The sequence below is a fragment of the Palaemon carinicauda genome, chromosome 19 (assembly GCF_036898095.1).
Source record: "Palaemon carinicauda isolate YSFRI2023 chromosome 19, ASM3689809v2, whole genome shotgun sequence".
Taxonomy (NCBI): Eukaryota; Metazoa; Arthropoda; class Malacostraca; order Decapoda; family Palaemonidae; genus Palaemon; species Palaemon carinicauda.
In genome coordinates this window covers 108,244,361-108,267,805 of record NC_090743.1, presented here as the reverse complement: position 1 = coordinate 108,267,805, position 23,445 = coordinate 108,244,361, and the positions used below count along the sequence as shown (strand labels likewise).

The window sequence follows — 23,445 nt, the reverse complement described above, 5'->3', positions numbered from 1 at the left end:
GTCACAAGAAGTATAATTTCTTCCTGGATCCGCAAGGTCATTGACTTTGCGCTTAATCCTGACCTTCCTCCTCAAAAATGGCCTAGAGCTCATGATGTCAGGGGCATTGCAACATCCCTGGCATTCAAGAAAAACTACTCTGTGGCACAGATACCACAAGTGGGCGTATGGAAATGTCAGACGACCTTCACCGGCCATTACCTGCAAGACGTGATCCACAGGAACATGGATACGTTTTCTATTGGTCCTGTGGTGGCTATACAACAAGTGGTCTAAATCACCTCAAGCTCCTTGATGGACAAGTAGTTGAGGGTTGAGGGCTGAGGTTACCCATGTTTGTCTGGGGGGAATCAGTAAAGAATGTCTGGCTACCTTCTTCTTTTCACCTTTTCCCCCTGGGGAAATCAGTACTACAGTACCCAGCACAGCATATCTTACCTCTGTGCAGGTAAGATTCATTTTGCTTGTGTATCCTAAGTATAGAAATAATACTTTTTGCGTCCCCAATACCCCCTGCGAGGGAGGCTATTAGGCGAAGTCTCGGTATTCTCAGATTCCTATGACTTGAGATCCTATTTACTAAGACTAGCCACATTGCTAATATCACAAACACATAGTTTACATAGCTTCTGCAGGCCGCCAATTGTGCATAGCACGATTTTAGCGAGGGAAGGGTTCCTACTACCTTTGGTCTAATATCAGAGGAGAGAGAACCTCAGGTCAAATGCCAAAGCCAGTTGATGAGAACTTCCTCCCTCGTAAGAGGTAAGTCATCCCTATAAATAGCGAAGGGCTTTTTGTTTGTGTTGGAGCTTATGCCAAATTTGAAAGTAATTTGTATATTTCCTAACATGCAAACCTGGAGCTATTTATACAAATAGGTCCACCAGCCCTGTCCCCCCAAGAAGTCCTGCCTGAAAGCAAAGTGGATGCTCAGCCCAGATGTGTGAGTGAGTGGTATAGTTCGGCTACCCCCCACCCCTCCCTGCTAATTAGCGGTTGGGTCGGTTATCCCTCGCTAAAATTATCATGGCTCGTCTTTCAACTTTGCTGAAAGTATATCCCTATAAATAGCCCCAGGTTTGTATGTTAGGAAAAATACAAATCACTTCAAAATTTGTAATTTTTTTCTTTCATCAGTACTGCATTCTGCCAGTAACTGTGCTATGTTAGTCATTGGTAAGGGAAATATCCAATGTGACCTATTTTTTTCAATTGATGCCCTCGTAGAAATTTTTTTTTAGGTTAATTTGTGCGTATGTTCATGTCTTATACATGATTAGAAAGCCCATTCTTATTACTTTTGTATGGTATATAAAACAATATGAAAGCATTATCGCTTCTATACATAAAAGGTTATCGCAAAAACACCTACAACAAAATTGCAAAGCTTACTCCGTTATGTAATGGTAAATTGCTTAATATTTTTCAAACAATACGTATATTTTGTATAAATTTGTCTTAATGGAAATTTAATAGTCTTTACAGTGATGTCTTTAATTTTTCCTATCTTTATTTGTTACTTGTAACAATTAAAAACATCGACATAAGTAGGTCGAAAAATCTGAATTTTCCATTCCAAAAAAAAAAAAAAATATTTTTTTTATTCATTCACACCTCGGTTACTAATACATTTATTGGAAAGAGGATGCATCCACGTGAAAGCTGTACAATATTACACAATTTACTTATAATGAAAAATCCTCAAAAATTTCACGTTCAACATGCATTTTTTATTATTTTTTAGCATTCAAGTTATTTTTTTTACATTAGTACAATCTTTTGCCAATATGATGCAACAAACTAGAAGTCTTAATGTTATGATTTGGACATACTGATTTAAAAAAAAAAAAAAAAAACCCATTTGCGAACGCTATTTTCCAGCTAAGGCCATATGCACTGTACCTCGCCTTGACTTTAATGAGGGGATAAGTGCCAAAAGGTTAACGCTTGTGATTAATACCATATATAGACCTGATATAGACCTCCCACCAATTTTTTTTTTTTCTTAAGTAATTTTTTTTGCTAGATATGACTTTTTTCATTATGTTAAAAAATGAACCCTATAAATCAAGGGACTAAAAGAAAGAAGAAAATGAAAAAAAAAATTGGATAAAGGGAGTCATTTCATTGTTCTATAATGTCTTTCTTAGTTATATACTAAATTTCAGTGCCACAGCTTTTTAAAACTAAGGTAGAAGATAGAATTTGAAGTTCAATAAGTATAGTTTTGAGATACTGGCATTAAAAGTTTTTCTTTGCATTTTTACAAAAACAATATTAGTAAATACTGTAATGATTATTATGAATTTTGTATTCTTTTTTTTTTTTTTTTTTTTTTTGTATTAATGCACCAAAACTGTTATTTATCTTAGTTAAATCATAAATGAAAACCCCTTTGCCCAATATCTTGCTTCTGTAGGCTCCTGGTTTCCCCCTGGCTTTTCCTGTGGCAGGGTATTCCCTCTCTTTCCTTTATTAACTGCACTAATATAGCTGATATTATGCGAATAATAGAGTGGATTTTCTTTATGTTAGTAACATATTTTGATTATCTTTTTTTCATTAGCATGATGAAATTCTTGCCAAAACAAAGAAAAACAGACTTAAAACAAGGGGAATGTCAAAGACATACTCAAACGTATATTCTTTCCCTCAAGTTTTCAGCTTGCACTGAAGGGAAGTGACTTGGCATCCTGTCTTATGACTCGAGGAATGTCTACAGATGTCATTGCTCATAACCTGTTTGATATTAAGATTAATAATTATCTAAATTTACATTCAAGGTTTTTGGTTTATTGAGTTACTTTTACTAAATACCCAATAACTATGAAAGTAAGAGGAATTTTGACAAATATTCAAATATATGCATTCTCCATTGCCATACGAAGCTCCTTGAATTCTTTTAGGATTTTGCGTTTTTCTCCTTGTACCCTTATACAGTATATTGGCTGACCCCCTTAATGCTAGTGATTGTATTAAAGAAATAATTCTGGAATGAAAATTTTTAAATACTTGAAAATTGAGTGGTTTCAAGATATGGTTTTATATGACTGTAGGATAACTTTAAAAACTATCTAGTTGTGGGATGAGAAATGTGTATCTCAACTTTTTATTTGAAAGCTGATTTTGCAGGACATGAAGAAACCATGGAATAAAAAATTTTGATATGTCTCTCACAGATGAACGACGGTCCTCTCTGTCGATGTTCACTGAAGGCTCAGCGGTCTGGCATCCGTCATGGATACTATGTTGGAGAGGATAGATTACAGGCGTGCGACCCTTGGACTAATAATGCAGATACTCTCCATCATTATCGAATAACTATATCTCCTCCGACTAATTTCCTGGTAAGTTATGTTGTTTGAAGTACAGTATCTTACATAAGTGTGGAATTAAATCCGTGGTGGTGTAATTATTTTTTTTTCAAATACAAGTTGTTCTTTCCTAATTTTAATCACAATGTACTCATGAGAATTTTTATAAGAAAGATCTTAGGAGGTTCTTTTAAAGGTAGGAGGAACCAAGTTAAATAGTGATATATTTACAGTGTTCCTTGAATGTAGACCCTTACGAAAAAAGATGAGGTTAGCATCAGAGGTGATCCTTACAGGAGCATATTATATGTATTATGGATCTTGAAGGGTCCCTTCAACTCTAATTGTATTGGTTTTTGTCTTCATGGTAGTTCTCTTCAGTCTTTCCTTATTTCATTGTCCAAATTTTAAACTTTGCCTCACTCAGTATTGCCCTTCCTCTTAAGAACAGATTTTTCAAGTGACCTCTTAAGAACACTTAGAATATGACTTATTGGTCTTTTTAAATTTGTTTACACGTAGAATATGACTTATTGGTCTTTTTAAATTTGTTTACAATGATAATCATCAGTGGTAACTCAAAGTAAAAAGATGATGTGGTGCTGATAGGGTATGTAGAAGAAATTAGAGCCATTCATTACAGAATATGCAATTGTGGAGTTGCACATTTACAGAAATGATCATGTACTGTACAACTTTTAAAAGCTGTTTTAGTAATACCAGTTTTTCTTGCAGATAAAAACACCAACTGTAATCATGCATGATAACCATGAGTTCATTTTTGAAGGCTTTTCTCTTCTATCTCATCATCCCCTTGAAGAGGTGCCAACATGTCATGTGATCCGCTTCAACATAGAGTATACGATTTTATATATACAAGAAAAAATCCCTGATAATTTCTGCATTAAAGAACTTGATATTTTATGTAAGTTCAGTACATTATAATCAAAACATTTTCATTTTTTTCTCATCTTTGTTTCCTAACATGGCAATGAGGATATAAATCTGTAATTTCTCTGTTTAGTAATGTGTTAATTATTTCTCACTGGAGACAAAATCCTTTTGGAAGGCCATATTAGATTGTATATATGACTTGGTTATGTTGTTAGTACTTGAAAAATATCAGTAATAAATATTCATTGACAACATAAACTTCAAACTTTATACAGTAAACTATTAAGTGATAAGAATATTTTAGTCATTTAAAAGTGATTGAACCAAAGTAATCCAAAGCATGTTTAGCATAATAGTCCTCAAGTGTCCAAATATAACAAAAACAATTTTAAGAACGTTTGTTTTTCAGATAAGTATTTGTTTCATGAGCTCTTAGAACTGGTTGACCTTAACCTACAAGCCATGGGAGATACTGAAGGTTGTCCCCGTTTCCATTTCATGCCAAGATTTGTACGGAAGCTTGCAGGTCAGTTTTTCAATTGGTGTTCATATGTCTCCTGCATTTTACAAATAATCAGTTGCATTATTTTTAAGGGTAACATCTTTCCCACTGTTATCCCTACATTAAGGGGTTGGTTGCCTTTCAAAGGCATCCTCTTCTATCAAACCTCTTTGCCGTATCATCTTTCATCTTATCTCGCCATCCAGTTCTCTGCTTCCCTCTCTATGTTCTCCCCCTTAACAGTTTTCTCCCAAGCCCTCTTCACTCCCTTACCCCCATTCATTCTTAACACGTGGCAACAGTATCTCGGGGTAACATGGTTTATAACAATTTCTTTAAGGTACAGTTTTGTATTTCATACCTGGTTTTTAAATTCACGTGGGGACTGCAATAGATTTTGAACTTTTGATCCATTGTTTCGTCACCTGTCGAGGGTATCTGCTTTCTTTATTTACTTCTTTTTGAAATAGTCCCCATTATTAATCAGGATTTGGTTGGGTCTAATTTGGTTTGGTGGGGTATCAGTTTTAAATCATTTAAATAGATCAATATGAGATTCTTGACTCAGTCATAATGTGGATGAGGAATACATTTATTTTTAACCCTGGATAGGTACGGTCCTCGGACACCCCTTTAAGGGTATACTCGGACGCGAACGACCCCGACGCCAAAAAAAATTCTTGAAAAATCAGTTTTTGCAGTAACCTCCTTTTTTCTTTTGCCAAAAAAAACTTCAATGAATGCTTAAAACAACTGTAAAGATAAATACTACTCATCTGCAGAAAAACTTTTTATTATAAATATTTTAAAAAATTAAGTAGAAAAAAAGAAAGACCTGACGTAAAAATTCATAAAAAAAAAGTTTATACATATATACACAAATCCTTTTAGGAATTGATTCTTGAATGTTTAGGACACATCTTGATGTATTTTGGATGAAGTCAGACCCATGGAGGTGAAGATCTGAAATGAGAAAAAAAGGGTAACTTTTTTTGGCCAAAAAAATTTGTCCAAATTTCATGAATTTTTTTGGGTACCCAAATGAAATAGGAAGTGGCTAATTTTTTTAGGGAATAAACATATGTTATCCTAAAATAGAAATATGTAAAAAAATCTTCATTATTTTGTAAATTACATTTATATCAGGGGCCATATCTAAAGGTAATTTTTTGAGTACTTAGAAATTTCGTAAAAAAATACATATATTTAATATATAATATGATATTTATGCAGGTAAAAATATACCAAAATATCACAAATTCTATAGGGAACAAGAATATATATAGATAGGGCAGCTTACGCTTCGGATATGTCCACAAAATGGCCGCCAACCACACTGACTCAGACTCCCTAATCTGCCACTTGAAATGTAGGAAGGGTATGTCAATTTCAAGGTGTTATTTACTAATCGAATTATTCTTGGATATGCATAAAAATTGTATGGTGGGTTGCTGGATAATTGTCGATTATTTTACGACTATAAAATTAAAATTCTGACCCAAAAAAAATTTTTTGAAGGGAAATAAAATCGAAAAAAAAAAATGTAAAACAATATTTTAGCTAAAAAAGTTTGATGATATTCAATCAAAAAAAAAGTAAACAAAATTTTCCGACAAATAAACATCTAGAGGAATCATTACTCTGTGATAGTTCCTTAGTACGTAGTAATTTTGAAAGAATTGGGAAAAAACGAAAAAATGGCAATCACCGGAAAATCGAACACATACCTATATATACGCCATATCTGGCTAAAAAAAAGATAGGCATGGGTAGTCAGATCATCTAGAAACACTTTCCAACACTATAAAAATATAAGTTTTGCGACACTACTTGCCAATTCCTTACGGTAACATGACTAAGCAAAAAAATGCAAAACAAATAAAAAGGGGCACTCGCGGAAAAATGGCTAACATTCTAATATACGGCATTTCAGAAAAAAAAAATTCAGCCACGTGCTAGGCAAACCATCAAGGCACATTTTCCGACAAATAAACATCTAAATGAATAATTACTCTGTGATAGTTCCTTAGTACGTAGTAATTTTGAAAGAAATGGGAAAAAACGAAAAAATGGCAATCACAGGAAAATCGAACACATACCTATATATACGCCATATCTGGCTAAAAAAAGAAGATAGGCATGGGTAGCCAGATCATCTAGAAACACTTTCCAACACTATAAAATTATAAGTTTTGCGACACTACTTGCCAATTCCTTACGGTAACATGACTAAGCAAAAAAATGCAAAACAAATAAAAGGGGGCACTCGTGGAAAAATGGCCATTCTAATATACGGCATTTCAGAAAAAAAAAATTTCAGCCACGTGCTAGGCAAACCATCAAGGCATATTTTCCGACAAATAAACATATAAATGAAATATTACTCTGTGATAGTTCCTTAGTACGTAGTAATTTTGAAAGAAATGGGAAAAAACGAAAAAATGGCAATCACAGGAAAATCGAACACATACTTATATGTACGCCATATCTGGCTAATAAAAAAATAGGCATGGGTAGCCAGATCATCTAAAAACACTTTCCAACACTATAAAAATATAAGTTTTGCGACACTACTTGCCAATTCCTTACGGTAACATGACTAAGCAAAAAAATGCAAAACAAATAAAAAGGGGCACTCGCGGAAAAATGCCCAACATTCTAATATACGGCATCTCAGATAAAAAAAAAGACATGCACGTGTTAGCCCAACCATCAAGGCACACTTTCTAACACATAAACATGAAAAAAAATCAATAATATACGGCAATTCCTTACTACGTAGTAAATTTTTACAAATATTGAAAAAAAAAACAGAAATTGGCAACCGCAGTTAAATACCCAATATACCAATAACTACGTCGTATCTGACAAAAACAAAATCACGCATGGGTAGCCAGATCATCTAGACACACTTTCCAACATTAAAAAAGCAAAAGTTTTACGACACTATTTCGCAATACCTTACGGAAAAATGACTTGGCAAAAAAATGAAAAAAAATGAAAAAGGGACACTCGCGGTAAAATGCCCGACATTCTAATATACGACATCTCAGATAAAAAAAAAGACATGCACGTGTTAGCCCAACCATCAAGGCACACTTTCTAACACATAAACATGAAAAAAAAATGAATAATATACGGCAATTCCTTACTACGTAGTAATTTTTACAAATATTGAAAAAAAACAGAAATTGGTAACCGCAGTTAAATACCCAATATACCAATAACTACGTCGTATCTGACAAAAACAAAGTCATGCATGGGTAGCCAGATCATCTAGACACACTTTCAAACACTAAACAAGCAAAAGTTTTACGACACTATTTGGCAATATCTTACGGAAAAATGACTTGGCAAAAAAATGAAAAAAAATGAAAAAGGGGCACTCGCGGTAAAATGGTCCTCGTGGTGATGAACGACCTTTTAACTAAAAAAAAAAACATGCACATGGTAGCCAAACAATCCACTAAGACTTTCCACAACTGATAACCTATACAAGTTGCACCATTCTACGACAATTTCATAATACGTAATAACTTTGATAATTATGCAAACTACCTTCGAAGGGTAAACTCGGACGCGAACGACCCCGACGCGTCTCAGAAATCAGGGAAGGAGTACAGCTACAGCAATGCACATCTGGACACTACTAGAGCGTGTAGGGGAGACACCTCCTGCAGGTCGATCACCCACAAATTCAGTCACGGGGGTGAGTCACGTGAGAAAAACCTGTTTTTTTTTGACGCTCGGGGTCGCGAACGACCCACCGTACCTATCCAGGGTTAATTTGTATTGATGGATTTGTTATAGTTCACGGCTTGCATAAATAATTGATTGTTGTAGGCTAGACCTGTATGAGGCAACATCTTGACTTGCTGATATGCTAAAACTTATTAGGGTTAATAGGGATTATCAAAGATTGAAAATGTGGTGTTATTGTTTTGCATGTTCTTCTCTTATTTTCACAGATAATGGGAAAGAAATCTTATCCATGAATGAGGTTCTGAATTACTTACTCAAGAGCAATGTTCCCCTTATGCAACCGGAAGATTTGGCTACTCTTCTGAATATGCCTCAGTACCAGTGGCAGAATTATGCAGATCAACTCAAAGGTGATAAGGGTTCATAGATGTTTTCAATCTTTTAAATTTGAAATTTTGAACAGTTTCCAGTCATGAAATTGTCTGTCTGAATTGTTTTGTGTACTGTTGTTGATACAGTATTTATTATTAAAAGAAGTTAGACCAAATTTCATAATCTTGAAAAAGATACCATTGCTTTGTGTTTACTCAGATGGCATTTGAAGATAAAATCTGTGACCTATGATTTATCCATGTGACTCAGCATTTGTGACGTACCATCTTGATTTCAAGGTAAAGCACTTTTGTTCCTTCACAAATATAAACCATTCGCATTTTACCTTGGGAATATTGTTCCGGCTTGCTGGAAAACGAGCCATAAAATTCTTAACGTGAAGTAAACAACTCCCCGCTAGTTATTGGGTAGTAGACCAACCACCCTGCTCACACACATAGCTAGACTGTATATCCACTTTTGATCTTGGATCAGTATAAACTGACTGACTTTCTTTTTCTTTACAGGTCCAATTGTTTATTGTTGGAACATAAAGACGCGAGTTTGTCCTAGCATTAAAAGGCACTCTTAGTGGCACCTTAATGTCAGCATAGGAGACAGATTCTCATTCTGTTTTTTCGGGGTGCAGACGGCACTCTTGTACTCGGGCATCTCCGTGCAGGGAGTGTCGAAAGTGGCCATCCTCCCAGTGCGATTGGTATGGTAGGCTATGGAAGAAATAGTCTAAATGGGATTCTTCTCCCTCGGGGTCGTCCTCGAGGTCGAAGAAGTCCTGACTTCTTACTCCAGCGTCTCGTCCGGCCCCAGTTAACTGCTTGTTCAGTGTCAACTCTGGAGGACGATTGAGTAGCATAAGTGATATCACTTTCACCCCTGGACAACCCTCGGGTTCTGAGGACCTTGTCGCTTCCCTTAGTGAAGCGGCAGTGCCCACCGCCAAAAAGGACTCTTGCTTGACACCATGCATAGGCTCTCTCTCTCTCTCTCTCTCTCTCTCTCTCTCTCTCTCTCTCTCTCTCTCTCTCTCTCTCTCTCTCTCTCTCTCTCTGTGTGTGTGTGTGTGTGTGTGTGCTGATACAAACATCACTTTATACCATCAAGTAAGCAGATATTTTGTAATATTGGTAAACAGACATTTTCAGTTGGTACCAATCATTCTTATGATCAAAGAAATGCACCAAAAATCATGAAATATTTTGAGAGTTGGGTTATCATGAAATACTGAGTAAGCTTTCAGGAAAACTCTCTATCATGAAATAGGTATATTTGTTTTTATATAAGTTATATAAACATTGTAAAATAGTTCATATAACATGATCTCTTCCCTAAAGGTATTTCTGGAAACTTTAAAGGAAAAACCCTAGATGTCAAGCTTTCCAACTGTCTTGTCTCATACGCATTGTCACCTCTCGGGTGGTTTCATAAAATTCACTTTATCAAGAAATATGACAGTCATCAATGTTACTTTCAGCTTCTAATACATATCCTCTTGAACATGATCTGGATGATGTTATTCAACATTTTGATAATGTTAACCAACATCTGAGCCTCTTTGATGTATTGTTAACCAACATCTAAATGACGTATGCAGACCAGGCAGGCTGTGTTGGGGTGCTTTCATGGCTGAGGACATGCAGTGACTAATAGTGTATACAAACTTTTTTGTCTTGAGGAGAGTCAAAACATGATGTTGCCATCTAGTAGAATAATTCATGTTGTTGCCACATATGCAAAAAATAAAATATTTTCTTCCCCATGGTTCATAGGGACTTCACTTATTTAAGTCTACCCAATCCTTAAACCATTATGACAGCTAAATGTGAACATAAAAATATGTACACTGTGAAGTAAGGGTAATGGTTAAACAGAACTTAGTGAAGTACCAGATAAATTTTGCAAAATATATGAATAAATCTTGTTTAGTTCTTAGGATTATTTGACTCAGGCCAGTGTTAATGGCTGTGTTATTCGAGTAATTTATACATGATGCCTTTTCGTATGGTTGGTTTACAGTTTTATCGCACCTAGTTTATTGTTTGTGAAGACTGCAGTGTGGTTTGTTGGAATATTTGAATACAATACTAAACAGTTTTTTTTAGGTTTATGGAAGGTAAAGCAAAGAAATTTCTAAATATTCTATAATCAAGGTTAACACACCACCTGCAAAAGAGAGTAGGAGTCAGCATAATGACTACTAGGTAAGATTTATCGAAATAAACAGAATTTCAGTAATAAAATTAGATTTTTAGATACTTATCTTGCAGCCAACTATTTCCCTCTCTCCTCACTATTAGGGATGTCAAGAGATTTTAATTTATTGTTAAGGATGAAGGGAGAGGAAGAGGAATTTTGTTATGCTTTTATAAATTTGTTGGTAGGTTGGGTAGTATGAGGACTACAAGGTAAGTATTAAAATAATGACTTATTATTAGAATTCCATTTTTCATCATAAAAGTATTCATTATTACAAAAAAATTGGTGTTGTAAACATCTATCTTAAAGTCATGCTTTGTAGGGATGGTTGTAACTTGCCCTGGAATGAAGCCGTGTAGTATCCGTGTAGACCAGCTAGACCGAGATCAAGTCAGTGAGGATATAATTAATTATCCAGTCATTGTTCATTTTGGAATTCGACCGCCACAGCTTTCCTATGCAGGAAATCCTGAGTAAGTATCTTCTTACTTTAAAAATTGTGAGGGTAATCAATAAGTTTTGAACTTCTGTGGACTCTTTTTATGATTCTGACATCTATGAAAGTTTTGTTACAACATTGTATATTAGGTTATGAAAATCATCTTCGAATTTCATGTCAGGCTTTCTCTTTATGGAAAAGTAAAGTTGTGAATATTGCAGGTATCAGAAGGCCTGGAGAGAATATGTAAAATTTAGGCATCTTTTGGCCAACATGCCAAAACCATCTTTTGAAGACAAACGGCGATTGGAGGCAAAGGAAAATAAACTTCAGGAAATGCGAATGACGTCAAAGATGAAAAGAGATGTGACTGTGGCAGTCTCGGCTCAGGGCTTTTACTGCACAGGAATTATGTGTGATGTTATTCAGGTAGGGAATTTTATTTTGGAAAGTGAAATTAATGAAATTAACTTGAACTTCTTCATTTTATCCCATTAGTTTAAGACGAACAGATGTCACCCTGAGTAAAAGTACTATATACATTATGTAAGGGTTCATATAATATTACAATGGCTTTACCAGCTTCTAGAGCAAGTTATTTTTTATGCCAAAACAACTTATGATACATTACTTACTTTTGGTTTATAAGTAGTGAGCAACTAGTAATGACAAACCAAAGCTTAGTTATCTTTAAGTTAGTCTTTACAGGGGTGCCAAACAACACTGTAGGTTGTAACTTCAGATTTTGAATAGGTTTAAGGGGTCTTATTCCAAAGTAAATTTTACTCTAGACTGTATAATATCAGATAATCAAGAACTCACAACGGGTAAGTTGTCAGGGGTAACTCCAAAATTGATAGCCATCGTTTTGAAATTATAATGATTTCTGCATGTTCAAACTTGCTTAGGCTTAATAGCAGTAAGTTGGAAGTTAGCATGCTTCAATAGTCTGATTTCCATAAAACATAAAATAGAAATGAAAATGACAAAAAATCAACATTTAATTTAAATCGGCAATAAATTTAAAGGAAATATAGTAGTACATTATAAGCCTTGCCATGATAATTGTAGCTTTGAAGACAGAAAGTGGAATTTAATTTTTATGTAGTAGTTGTTGTATTTCCATTATTATAAGATGCTATAATTATTAATATGTATCTTACAATTATAATTGTATTTTACGGAATAGAATAATTTATGACAATTTGGTAACTTACCTTAGCATACCCAGGTTGCCAATGTAGCAATATCCTTTTTCTTTTTGTCACAGCAAATTATAATGTATTGGACTTTAAATATTTATGATTATTGTTAATTACTTGTACATATAGTTGCCACCTAGATTCCGGGCGAAATAAGCTCTACCCTCTGATGACATCATAGCCAATCATGTTGTCTCCTGCGTTAACAGCAGTCACAACACATCCCCTTAAATTGAGTATAAGTTAGTATGGTTTGAAACTTGTAAGGGATGTATTGTGACTGCTCCTAACGTGGGAGACAACGCGATTGACTAAGATGTCATTAGAGGGAAGGGCTTGCTTTGCTCAGAATCTTTGCGGCGTCTATAGTTTAACACTATTTTGTCACTATTCGCCTTAGAAACAATTCTACTCGCTACCACCAGACTTGTAAACACACACAGTGTCTTCATTCAACTCATAGTGTATCAGGTGATGTTTAATGCTGTGTTCTACAGAGTAATTGGTGTGATGTTTTTATATCTTAACTATCACAGTTTGCTGTTACTGTATAGGATGAATATCTCGTCTATCCATTTGCATTATTACAGTAACCAGAGTTGTCTTATTGCGTTAATTGAAAAGGCAGTAAATTACATATTTTTTTATTTTTAAACATTATAAGTGCTTTAGTGTTGACATTTTCAGTTTGCCTTGAATCAAAATACCAATAGGAACCAGCTTATTGATTACCATTAAGACCCTAAAAATAAGTGTATATGGTTTGATATGAGTAGGATTGCCAGTGTTTATTAAATATGAATGATAATTGTAGTTATAAGTTTTGGGATTGTGAGTGCTTGTATCTCATGACTGGGATTCATAAGAATCAACAAAATCCTCTCTATAACTTTATATTTGAATTCTAAGACCCATGGTGATTATTGAGGGTAGTTGCCAAAAAAAAACATGCATCTTGTAATACAGGAAACCTAATAGTGATGGCAGTGATATTGATCTGATTGATGAAAATATATTTTTTACAAGCACTTATATAACATTTTATGTTTTAAATGTCAAAGCCGGGGGTAATGTTGCATTATCAAGTATCATTTGAGAGGCACACTGACAGTGGAGGCAGTTCTTTGTTAGCATCAGTGACCTGTAGTTCTTTTTAAATGTGATATTTTTTTCTTGTGATTAATAACTCGTAAGAAAAACTGTTTTTTCTGTAACTGGAATACAAACCTACGCTATTTATTTAAGGGTATTACTTTTGGCGAAGCTGAAATGACGAGCCATTAAAATTTAGCGAGGGTTAACTACCCATAGCGTCAGTTAGCGTGGGTGGGGGGGCTAGCTTGCTACCGCTCCCACTCACACACCGGTGATTTAGCTCAATTTGCTTTTGACTTGGTGGTGTACGGTTGTTGCCATTCCTCGTCCTTCGCCGATATTATTGGACTTCCATTAATGTTAGTGTGTGTTGACTTCTGCCACCATGCACACCTGCCCTGGACTCGATGGCCAGCCCTGCGGAACCTATATGTCGGCCGTGGAGACCGATCGCCACACCCTTTGTCCTGCATGCAGAGGTGAACGGTGTGATAGTAACAACCAGTGTAGTGAGTGTCGGGAGGGGTCTGCTTCCCAGTGGTAGAGGTTTGGGCGACGATGGAAGAAGTCTAAGCGGGATATTTCTCCTTCAAAGATTCCTTCGAAAGGGGAAAAACCCAAGGCCTCTTTTTCCATCTCCCGACCTTCTTCCGTAGCTCCTACTCGTTCAGCCTCTTCCGAGAGACCGTCGAGTAGTAGCGTAGACCCTTTTAATTGCGGCCAACTCCTGTCCTCGAGAGATGGTGTTGCTTCCCCTAGCGAAGCTGCCCCACCTCTCCCCCCGGGTGAGGCTTTGTCTAATCCTTCTATTTTACAGGTATGGTTGTCCTTAGGGCTTCCGGGTCTGCCCTCCAAGGACTTCTTGCTGCAGCTCATCCTCCGGGGTGCAAGTGTGCAGCTGTCGTCGTCAACTTCGAAGGTAGATCCTCTTGCGCTCGTCGATGTCGTGGTGTCAGAGGTGTCTCCTGTGGTTTCTGCCGATGCCCCTGCCCCTCCAGACTCTCCAGCTGTTGCTGCCGACTTGAATTCCCCCGTTCCTGATCATCCTTCGAGGGGGAAACTTAGTCCAACGTCCGTCTCTCTTGTGAGTGTTTCTCTCCCTCGGGGGAGTTCTCTCATAGAGACTCCTCTTTGGAGGACCACTGCTGCTCATGGTCAGCTTGCTGGTCCAACGGCCCCTAGAGGGCGTCTTCGTCTCAGAGCTCGCCCTCCGTTCGCCTTAGAGATTGACCTTCACCATTGGTGAAAAGGCACCTCTTTGGCTCTTCAACCTCGTCATCGCAGCCGTCCCCCGCAGAGGAGTCTCCGCTTCAGTCGTCTCTTGTCCCTCCACCTTCGCCCGTTCTTGGACCTTCTCCCAACAACGCTGCTGCTAGTCCTTGGACTTCGGTCCTGGACTCTTTCTGTTCTCTTTCGCGATCTCCATCAGTGGATGTCTGCCCTTCCAAAGGGCACAGCCTTGTTTCTGTGCTTCCTACCAGCCGACCTACTATCACCGTTCCTATCTCAGTTACAGCCTCCTGAGGCCCTGCCTAAGTGTGCAGGAGCGCCCCAATGCTCTCCAGCTTGCCAACACCCTGCAGTGCACCAGCGCTTACCAATATCTAGTCAGCGCCAGCCTGTTCCGTCACGCTTTCCAGCTCGTCAGCGCTCCACAGTTCGGCGTTTGTTAGGCAAACAGCCTTCCCCTGCTCGTCCTCAGTGTCTTCCAGCCCAACCTCGCCACAGAGAGCAACGTTTGCCAGCTCGCCAGTGCTCACCAGGTAACCTACGATCGCCGGTGAATCAGTGTGCTCCCGCGCAACTTCGGTCCCCGGCTCGCTAACGCTCTCCCAAGCTACAGTGCTCCACTGCGCATTTGCGCTCTCCAGTGTCGAAGCTTCCTCAGCAACCTCCGACTCGTCAGTGCTTTCCAATTTGCCAGCACTCACCTGCGGTCTACTGAAGCTGCTCTCCAGCTGTGTAGTCTTACTTTGTGCCCGCACTCTCCTGCGCAGTCTAAGGGGACTGCGCAACACCCTACGCATAGTCTTACTATGCGTCAATGCTCTCCTGCGCGCTCGCACTCTCCTGCACATTCTAAAGAAGCTGCAGAGCGCCTTACTGCGCGCCAACATTCTCCGGCACACCAGGGCTCTTCTGCGCACTTGCGCTCACAGTTTCAGCACTCGCCAACACGCCAGTGCTCGCGATATTCCAGCACTCACCTGCGCACTCGCGCAGTGATCAGCAACAGGATCATCACGTTGACAGGTCACCATCGTCTCGTTCCCCTCCCCAGCAAACGCCTTTCAGTGCGTCCATTGGGTGAAGGGGAACGGGCCTCTACAGAAGGGTTCAGAATTCCAAAACTGCCTTCCTCCAAGGCAGACCCACCTACTGTAGAGAATCTTTGTAGGGCATCTTCGGTCCCTTTCCTCTCAGGGGGTCTGTCTGACAGTGCATCAGTCAGTCAGCAGCTGTGGTTCAGTGCTATGGTCAGGGTAGTGGTACAGGCCTTCAATCCTGCTCTGTCTGGCTGCTCTTTGGAGCATCCTACAGCTCCAGCAGACCCTCTGCAAGGAACCATGACTACTTCTCCTCCCCTGAAGAAGAAAGAGTAGTCCCGGACATGGTCACTTCTTTGAGAGTAAAGCTGACTCCGGTTAGACCGTCAAGGACAGCTCCTCCTACATCTTCCTCCGGATACTCTCCTACCTCACCTCTGCCAAGGGAGTCGCGTGAGGAAAGGACCTCCTCCCTTCCATCTTCGAAGGAAGCCTCCCCTCACGCGGAGAGTTCGCCAGCATTGCAATGTTGGAGTCCTACTTCCTTCCTTGGAATGAGTCCAAGGACTCCAAGACTCTTCCGAAGTCCTCTTCTGGGACTTCTAAGTCTACAGAGACAGGCGGTCACTTGAGGGATGTCCAGCCACCCCGAGAAGAGCTCTTGGGGATGGAAGAAGGAGACTTCGATACAAGTTCAACATAGGAAGGGGAGCAAAAATTCAGAACATGCATTCTGGCAGTTTCTGACTCATAAGGGTTCTCAATTGGCTTACTGACCCAGAGATACTCCCATGAGAGGAAAAGGACACGGTCTTAGACAGTGTCTTTGGCACCCAGAAACCCTCAAAGGTCAGTGCAGCTTTGCCCTGGTATCTGGGGCTGAAGGGGGCCAGGGCAAAGATCACCCTACAACTCTCCGAACATGCCTTCTCCCAACGTTCCGGCTCTACCAATATGCTTCTCCCACCTCCTTGTGTCTAACAGAGGAGGTATTTTGAGATTCTGGATATGTCTTGTCCAGCTCTTCCTCTCCATCATCACTTGGAAGAGCTCACCATAGGGGTGGGGTGTCTTTAGAGAGACACTCCATCCGACAGGTCTCTTTCTTGGCAACAGAGATCCTTAACCAGGAGAAGGTCATGAAGTATGCCATGCAGGCTACTTCGTGGCTTGAGATCTGGTTAAGGACCTTGGGAATCCTGGTACGGACTTAGGAATCCTGGTACGGACTTAGGAATCCTCTAAGGAACGTACCAGGAAAGCAATGGAGACTTTCTTGCTCTTAGGCACTTGCACAAGGTGCTGTGCTTCGGTCTTTCCACAGCACCTCAAGTCTTCACCAGAGTGTTTGCCCTAGTGTCATCTTGGGCACACAGGATTTGCATCTGTCTCCTTCGTTATTTGGACGACTGGCTAATCCTAGCAAACTCGGTGTCAACCCTTCTTCAACATTGAGACAAACTTCTGAGGCTTTGCCAAGATCTGGGGATCATAGTAAACCTCAAGAAGTCCTCCCTACTACCTACACAGAAACTGGTATACCTAGGCATGATAATAGACACCAATCTCCACAAAGCCTTCCCATCAGACGACAGAATAGCAAGGCTGAGAAAGGTCGCTAGACCCTTTCTCAGACGAGAACAACTTCCAGGCCGGACGTGGTTATGTCTCCTTGGTCACCTTTCATCAGTGGCCTGTCTAGTTTCCAACGGTTGCCTTAGGAGGAGATCTCTTCAGTGGCGACTCAAGTCCTGGTGGAATCAGGTTCTTGATTCCCCGGACATTTGGACCCCCATGGGAACAGCGGAACAGATTGACCTTGAGTGGTGGGTGACCGACGAGAACCTACAAAAGGGAGTGGATCTTCTCATCCTCCTCCCTGGGTTTGATGCTGTTCTCAGACGCTTCAAAAAAGGTTGGGAACCCCATGTGCTGCACCACACAACCTCAGGCCTCTGGTCAGAGTCAAAAGAATACCTCCACATAAATCTCTTAGAGATGAAGGCCGTCTTTCTAGCCCTTCAACAGTTCCTGGCGGGCCTCTTGGTGGTGATGAGCGACAGCACCTCAGTAGTGGCTTACATCAACAAGCAAGGAGGTACTTTTTCGCAGCCCCTATCCTGTCTAGCAGTAAAGATACTGAGATGGGCCGAGATTCACTCGATACCACTATCGGCACGCTTCATTCCGAACAAGAGGATTGTGCTAGCCGACAACCTGAGTATAGCATCTCAGATAGTGATTACCAAGTGGTCTTTGGATCATCTAGTAGCCAACAAAGTCCTGACTTTGTGGGGTTCTCTGACTGTGGACCTCTTCGCAACGGCCCTAAACGTCAAGCTCCCATTGTCCTGTTCCCCAGTTCCAGACCTTAAGGCCCTCTAGCAAGATGAATTCCAACAACGGTGGGACAACATCGATGTTTACGCCTTTCCCCCCGTTCTGTCTGATGAGGAAGGTACTCAAAAAAGCCAGAACATCAGGCAACCTCTCAATGACCCTCATAGCTCCGCTAAGGCATTACGCGGAATGGTTTCTGGACCTTCTGCAACTTGTGACGGAGTCTCCAAGAGAACTCCCTTTACGACATGATCTCAAACAACCACATGCCAACATCTTTCACAAAGCCGTAGCTTCACTACGACTTCACACCTGAAGACTATCCAGCAACTCCTCTCTCAGAGAGGATTTTCATAAGTTGCAATCAGGATGTCTGGATACCTGCGAAAGTCATCAGCAACAGTCTACCAGGCAAAGTGGAAGGTCTTCTGTGGTTGATGTCTTGTAAGGGTTATCTCTCTTCTCAATGCCACTATTCCAGCAATAGCGGATTTCCTCGTGTATTTGCGGGAAGAAATGTGCCTGTCAGTCTGGCGGTAAAAGGTTATCGCTCAGCCTTAAGCCTCGCCTTTAGACTGAATAGAATGGGCATTTCTTCATCGCTAGAACTTTCCTTACTCATACGGAGTTATGAACTTACCTGTCCTCAGTCTGAAGTGAGACCTACCTCCTGGAACGTGGTTCGAGTTCTCAGGTCTCTTAAGAGACCTTCCTATGAACCATTACGCCAGGCAACAGATCGCCATCTAACTTGGAACATTGTTAGCTTTGGCTTTGGCTTAGCGAGTCGGTAAACTTCATGGTCTCTCATACGACATCACCCATTCAAAGGGATGGGGAGAGGTTGAGGTTATGTTCATCTTCGTTCCCGAGTTGATTGCTAAGACTCAGAACCCGGGAGTAGCGGATCCTTGATTTGACTCCTGGATTTCGAGTCTTCATTCTGTAACAGATGACACGCATCATCTCTTACTCTGCCCAGTGAGGAGTTTGAGGCTGTACCTTAAGAGAACAGCCGTAGCCCGTCCTCGTGGCCTGCACTTCTCGTCAGCACAGGAAAGACCAAGAGAAGGGTCACCAAGAACACAATCTCAGCATGGATTCGCAATGTCATAGATCATGCACTGAATCCAGACCCTCCTCCTTTACGTTGCCCCCAAGCTCATGTTGTCAGGGGCGTAGCTACGTCCCTGGCATTCAAGTGGAACTTCTCAGTGATACAGGTTCTTCAGGCGGGGGTGTGGAAACAACAAACTATTTTCACATCCCACTACTAGCAAGACGTGACCCACAGTAGGCTAGATACGTTTTCTGTCGGTCCTGTGGTGGCTGCACAACAGCTGGTGTAATACCTCAAGCTCCTTATTGGACAAGTAGCAGAAGGTTGAGGGCACTGTTACCTGGTTTTAGTCTGCGTGAATGAAAAGGTTTGACTGACTTATTCTTTTCTTCCTCCTGCCCTCTCTTGGGGATAGCGGCATCCTGGTTTCTCTGCATAAGCTGACCTCAAACCACTGCAAGTAAATCATGCTCTCTTGTGTACCTAGTATTAAGCTAATACTGTTGCGTCCCCATACCCTGGCGAGGTGGTATTGGGAAAGTCTTGGTTACAACAATTTTTCCTACTAAAGACTTGGAATAACTTTACCTGGACGGTCACACTTCTAAATATCTCAAAACGCTGCTTGCGTAGGCCATGTACGTAGCAAGGTTTTAGCAAGGCGTAGGGACCCCTCATTTTGAGTACTAATATAATCAGATGAGGAGCCCCCGGGTAAAAGCCAAAAGCCAGATTGGCAGGGACGTCCACCCTTCCTAATGGGTGAGTCACCCCTAAATAAATAGCATAGGTTTGTATTCCAGTATGGAACAAATGACAAATTCGTAGATAATTTGTATTTATTCCTAACGATACAAACCTTAGCTATTTATACAAACTTGCCCGCCAGCCCCTATCTCCCTTGAAATCCTACATCCAAGCAAAGTGAACTAAATCACCGGTGTGAGAGCGGAAGTGGTAGCAAGTTACCCCCCCTCCCCCCCACTAACTAGTGGTATGGGTAGTTAACCCTCGCTAAATTTTAATGGCTCGTCATTTCAGCTTTGCTGGAAGTAATACCCCTAAATATATAGCTACGGTTTGTATCATTTGGTAAAATACAAATTATCTACGAATTTGTCTTATTGGTCTTCTTTTACAGGGAATAGGTTTGCAGTCTATTTAGATTTGTAAATAACTTATTTTTTTGTTTCATGAAAATTTTCTTGAATGAACTAAAAATTGTGTAGATGTTTATTTTCATTTGACTGGCATTTTACTATTTTTAGGTGTTACCTTATCTCATGATTTAGTAGTTTCAGGTTCTGCTCATTACTTTGAGAGTATTATTCTTTTTTTTTTTTATGTTGGAGGAGCAATAGAATTTTGGGTCATTAGTATTGAAACACTCTTGATGTTTTCTTGAATTCCATTAGGTTTTACATTCTTTGAATTTTTTGATTACTTGAAAGCCCATTTTTATTTTGAACTTGGGTTGTGTTTTTGGGTGAAGAAGCAACTGGCATTATACTCTAGCACTGTATGTTTAGGTCTGACAGGTACTTTTTAATTATTCAGTAAAATTTTCTCTATAGTTAGAACGTGTTCTGGTATGCCAAGTTTTTCTTTAATGTATTCACCTCGTGGTCTACACATCCCTCACTTTGCAACAGATCAAGGAACGAATGATCTCGTGTAACCCTAAATACAGTAAGATCAACCGTCGGGCATCAGGAGTAAAAAACTAAAGAGATCGAAAGTTCTTGGATACGATGGAATAACTGCCAAGATGATACTGGCTGAAAATGAACTGACCCCCAGAATACTTACATGATTATTTTGTAGAATGTGGCATGAAGAGACAAAACCTGATGAATGGGAGTTATGAGTGTTGGTGAAAATAACAAAAAAAGGTGACCTGACAGATTGCAATAATTACAGAGGTATAACACTATTGTCAGTTATGAAAATATAATGTAATCTTATTCTAATGAGACTGGAGAGAAATATTGATGAAAAGCTGGGAGATAAACAAGCAGGATTTCAAGAAGGTAGAAGTTGTACCGACCAAATTTTCATTTTCAGACATGTTGTATAGCAATGTGTAGAATATATAAATCAACTTTTGATGGCATTTGTGGACTATGAAAAAGCATAGTGTGAACATGTTCTTTATCCTCCTTGTGGATTTTGTAATGCGTAGAACAGTCGGAGATGGTGTTGGATTGGATTGGATTGGTAATTGGAAATTAGTAGACCTTGAGTATGCTGATGATGCTGTCCTTATTGGCAGAACACCACAGGTTTTACACTGCTTGCTTACCGGAATGCTTGAAATATCACACAAGCCTGGGCTCGATAAATAGAAGAAAGACAGAGATGATGAAAACAGAGTATGCAATGGGAGATGAAGTATCATTGAAAGGAGAAAGGATTGATGAGATAGAATCAGTTCAAGTATTTAGGAACTATGACCTCCAATACAGGGTCTAGAATTAGAGGTCAGTGAAAGATTGAAAAAAGCAAATCGGACAATGGCTAGGTCAAGTAAAATTTGGAAATCAAATAACCTGAAATTACATATAAAAATCGAACTATACATCAGTTTAGTGAGATCGATGTTACTATATAGACATGAGTCATAGTATGATAATGAAATAATCTCCAATAGATTTAATAGATTAAAAAACAAAACCCTCAGAAGGATACTAGGAGTTAAATGGTAGGACAGGATTACGAATGAAACTAAGAGATTACTCGTGTCATATTATTATTATTACTAGCCAAGCTACAACCCTAGCTGGAAAAGCAAAATGCCATAAGCCCAAGTGCTCCAACAGGGAAAAATATCCCAGTGAGGAAATGAAACAAGGAAATAAATAAATGATGAGAACAAATTAACAATAAATCATTCTAAAAACAATAACAACATCGAAACAGATATGTCATATATAAACTATAAAAACACTCATGTCAGCCTGTTCAACATAAAAAAAATTGCTGCAACTTTGAACTTTTAAAGTTCTACTGATTCAACTACCCGATTAGGAAGGTCATTCCACAACTTGGTCACAGCTGGAATAAAACTTCTAGAATATTGTGTAGTATTGAGCCTCATGATGGAGAAGGCCTGGCTATTAGAATTAACTGCCTGCCTAGTATTACGAATAAGGTGGAATTTTCCAGGAAGATCTGAATGTAAAGGATGGCCAGAGTTATGAAAAATCTTATGCAACATGCATAATGAACTAATGGAATGACGGTGCCAAAGATTGATATCTTGATCAGGAATAAGAAATTTAATAGACCGTAAGTTTCTGTCCAACAAATTAAGATGAGAATCAGCGGCTGAAGACCAGACAGGAGAAAAATACTCAAAACAAGGTAGAATGAAAGAATTAAAACACTTCTTCAGAATAGATTGATCACCAAAAATCTTGGAAGACTTTCTCAATAAGCCAATGTTTTGTGCAATTAAAGAAGGCACAGACCTAATGTGTTTCTCAAAAGTAAATTTGCTGTTGAGAATCACACCTAAAATTTTAAGTCATGCAAAGTTAAAGAAACATTATCAAGACTGAGATCTGTATGTGGATGAGATCATGGTGAGGGGTATATGATGATGGTTAGGGCATGCTCTTTGCACTCCCCAAGAGAGATTACTTCACCAAACATTTAGCTGGGCTCCACAAGGCACTAAAAGAGTCGGGAGACCCAGGCCTACAGGGCTGAGGTCTAAAGTGTGAAGTAGGAGATGGTTAAGGGAATAGTTTTGAATTAAAAGCTTAAGATAGAGACGACTGGCGAAATCTAACCGAGGCCCTTTGCGTCAATAGTCGTAGGAGGAGATGAGATAATGAATCAAAAATTTTCCTTGTTAAAAATCTTATTATCCTTTGTGGTTGCTGAAGCAAACTTGGGATTTTTTTCCATTGGTTATTTTTCTTAAAATTTATTTGAATTCTTTTCTTTTGCCTTATTTGGCTAATGATATTTCCCAATACTTAATCTCAGCTTTTACTTTGGGATGGCAAAGCTTAAGTTTAAAAATGCATACTACTG

General features: G+C 39.2%; 1 protein-coding gene across 1 annotated transcript in view; it reads left to right on the top strand.

Annotated features, from left to right (window-relative positions):
- Window positions 1–23,445, top strand: part of LOC137658711 (ribonuclease 3-like) — a 222,031-nt gene that overhangs the window by 62,705 nt on the left and 135,881 nt on the right. Inside the window, exons 7-12 of the mRNA XM_068393707.1 lie at window positions 3,183–3,350; window positions 4,053–4,242; window positions 4,621–4,737; window positions 8,682–8,825; window positions 11,324–11,474; window positions 11,662–11,869. Coding sequence (XP_068249808.1) covers window positions 3,183–3,350; window positions 4,053–4,242; window positions 4,621–4,737; window positions 8,682–8,825; window positions 11,324–11,474; window positions 11,662–11,869 — 978 coding nt within the window. The remainder of the gene's footprint in view (window positions 1–3,182; window positions 3,351–4,052; window positions 4,243–4,620; window positions 4,738–8,681; window positions 8,826–11,323; window positions 11,475–11,661; window positions 11,870–23,445) is intronic.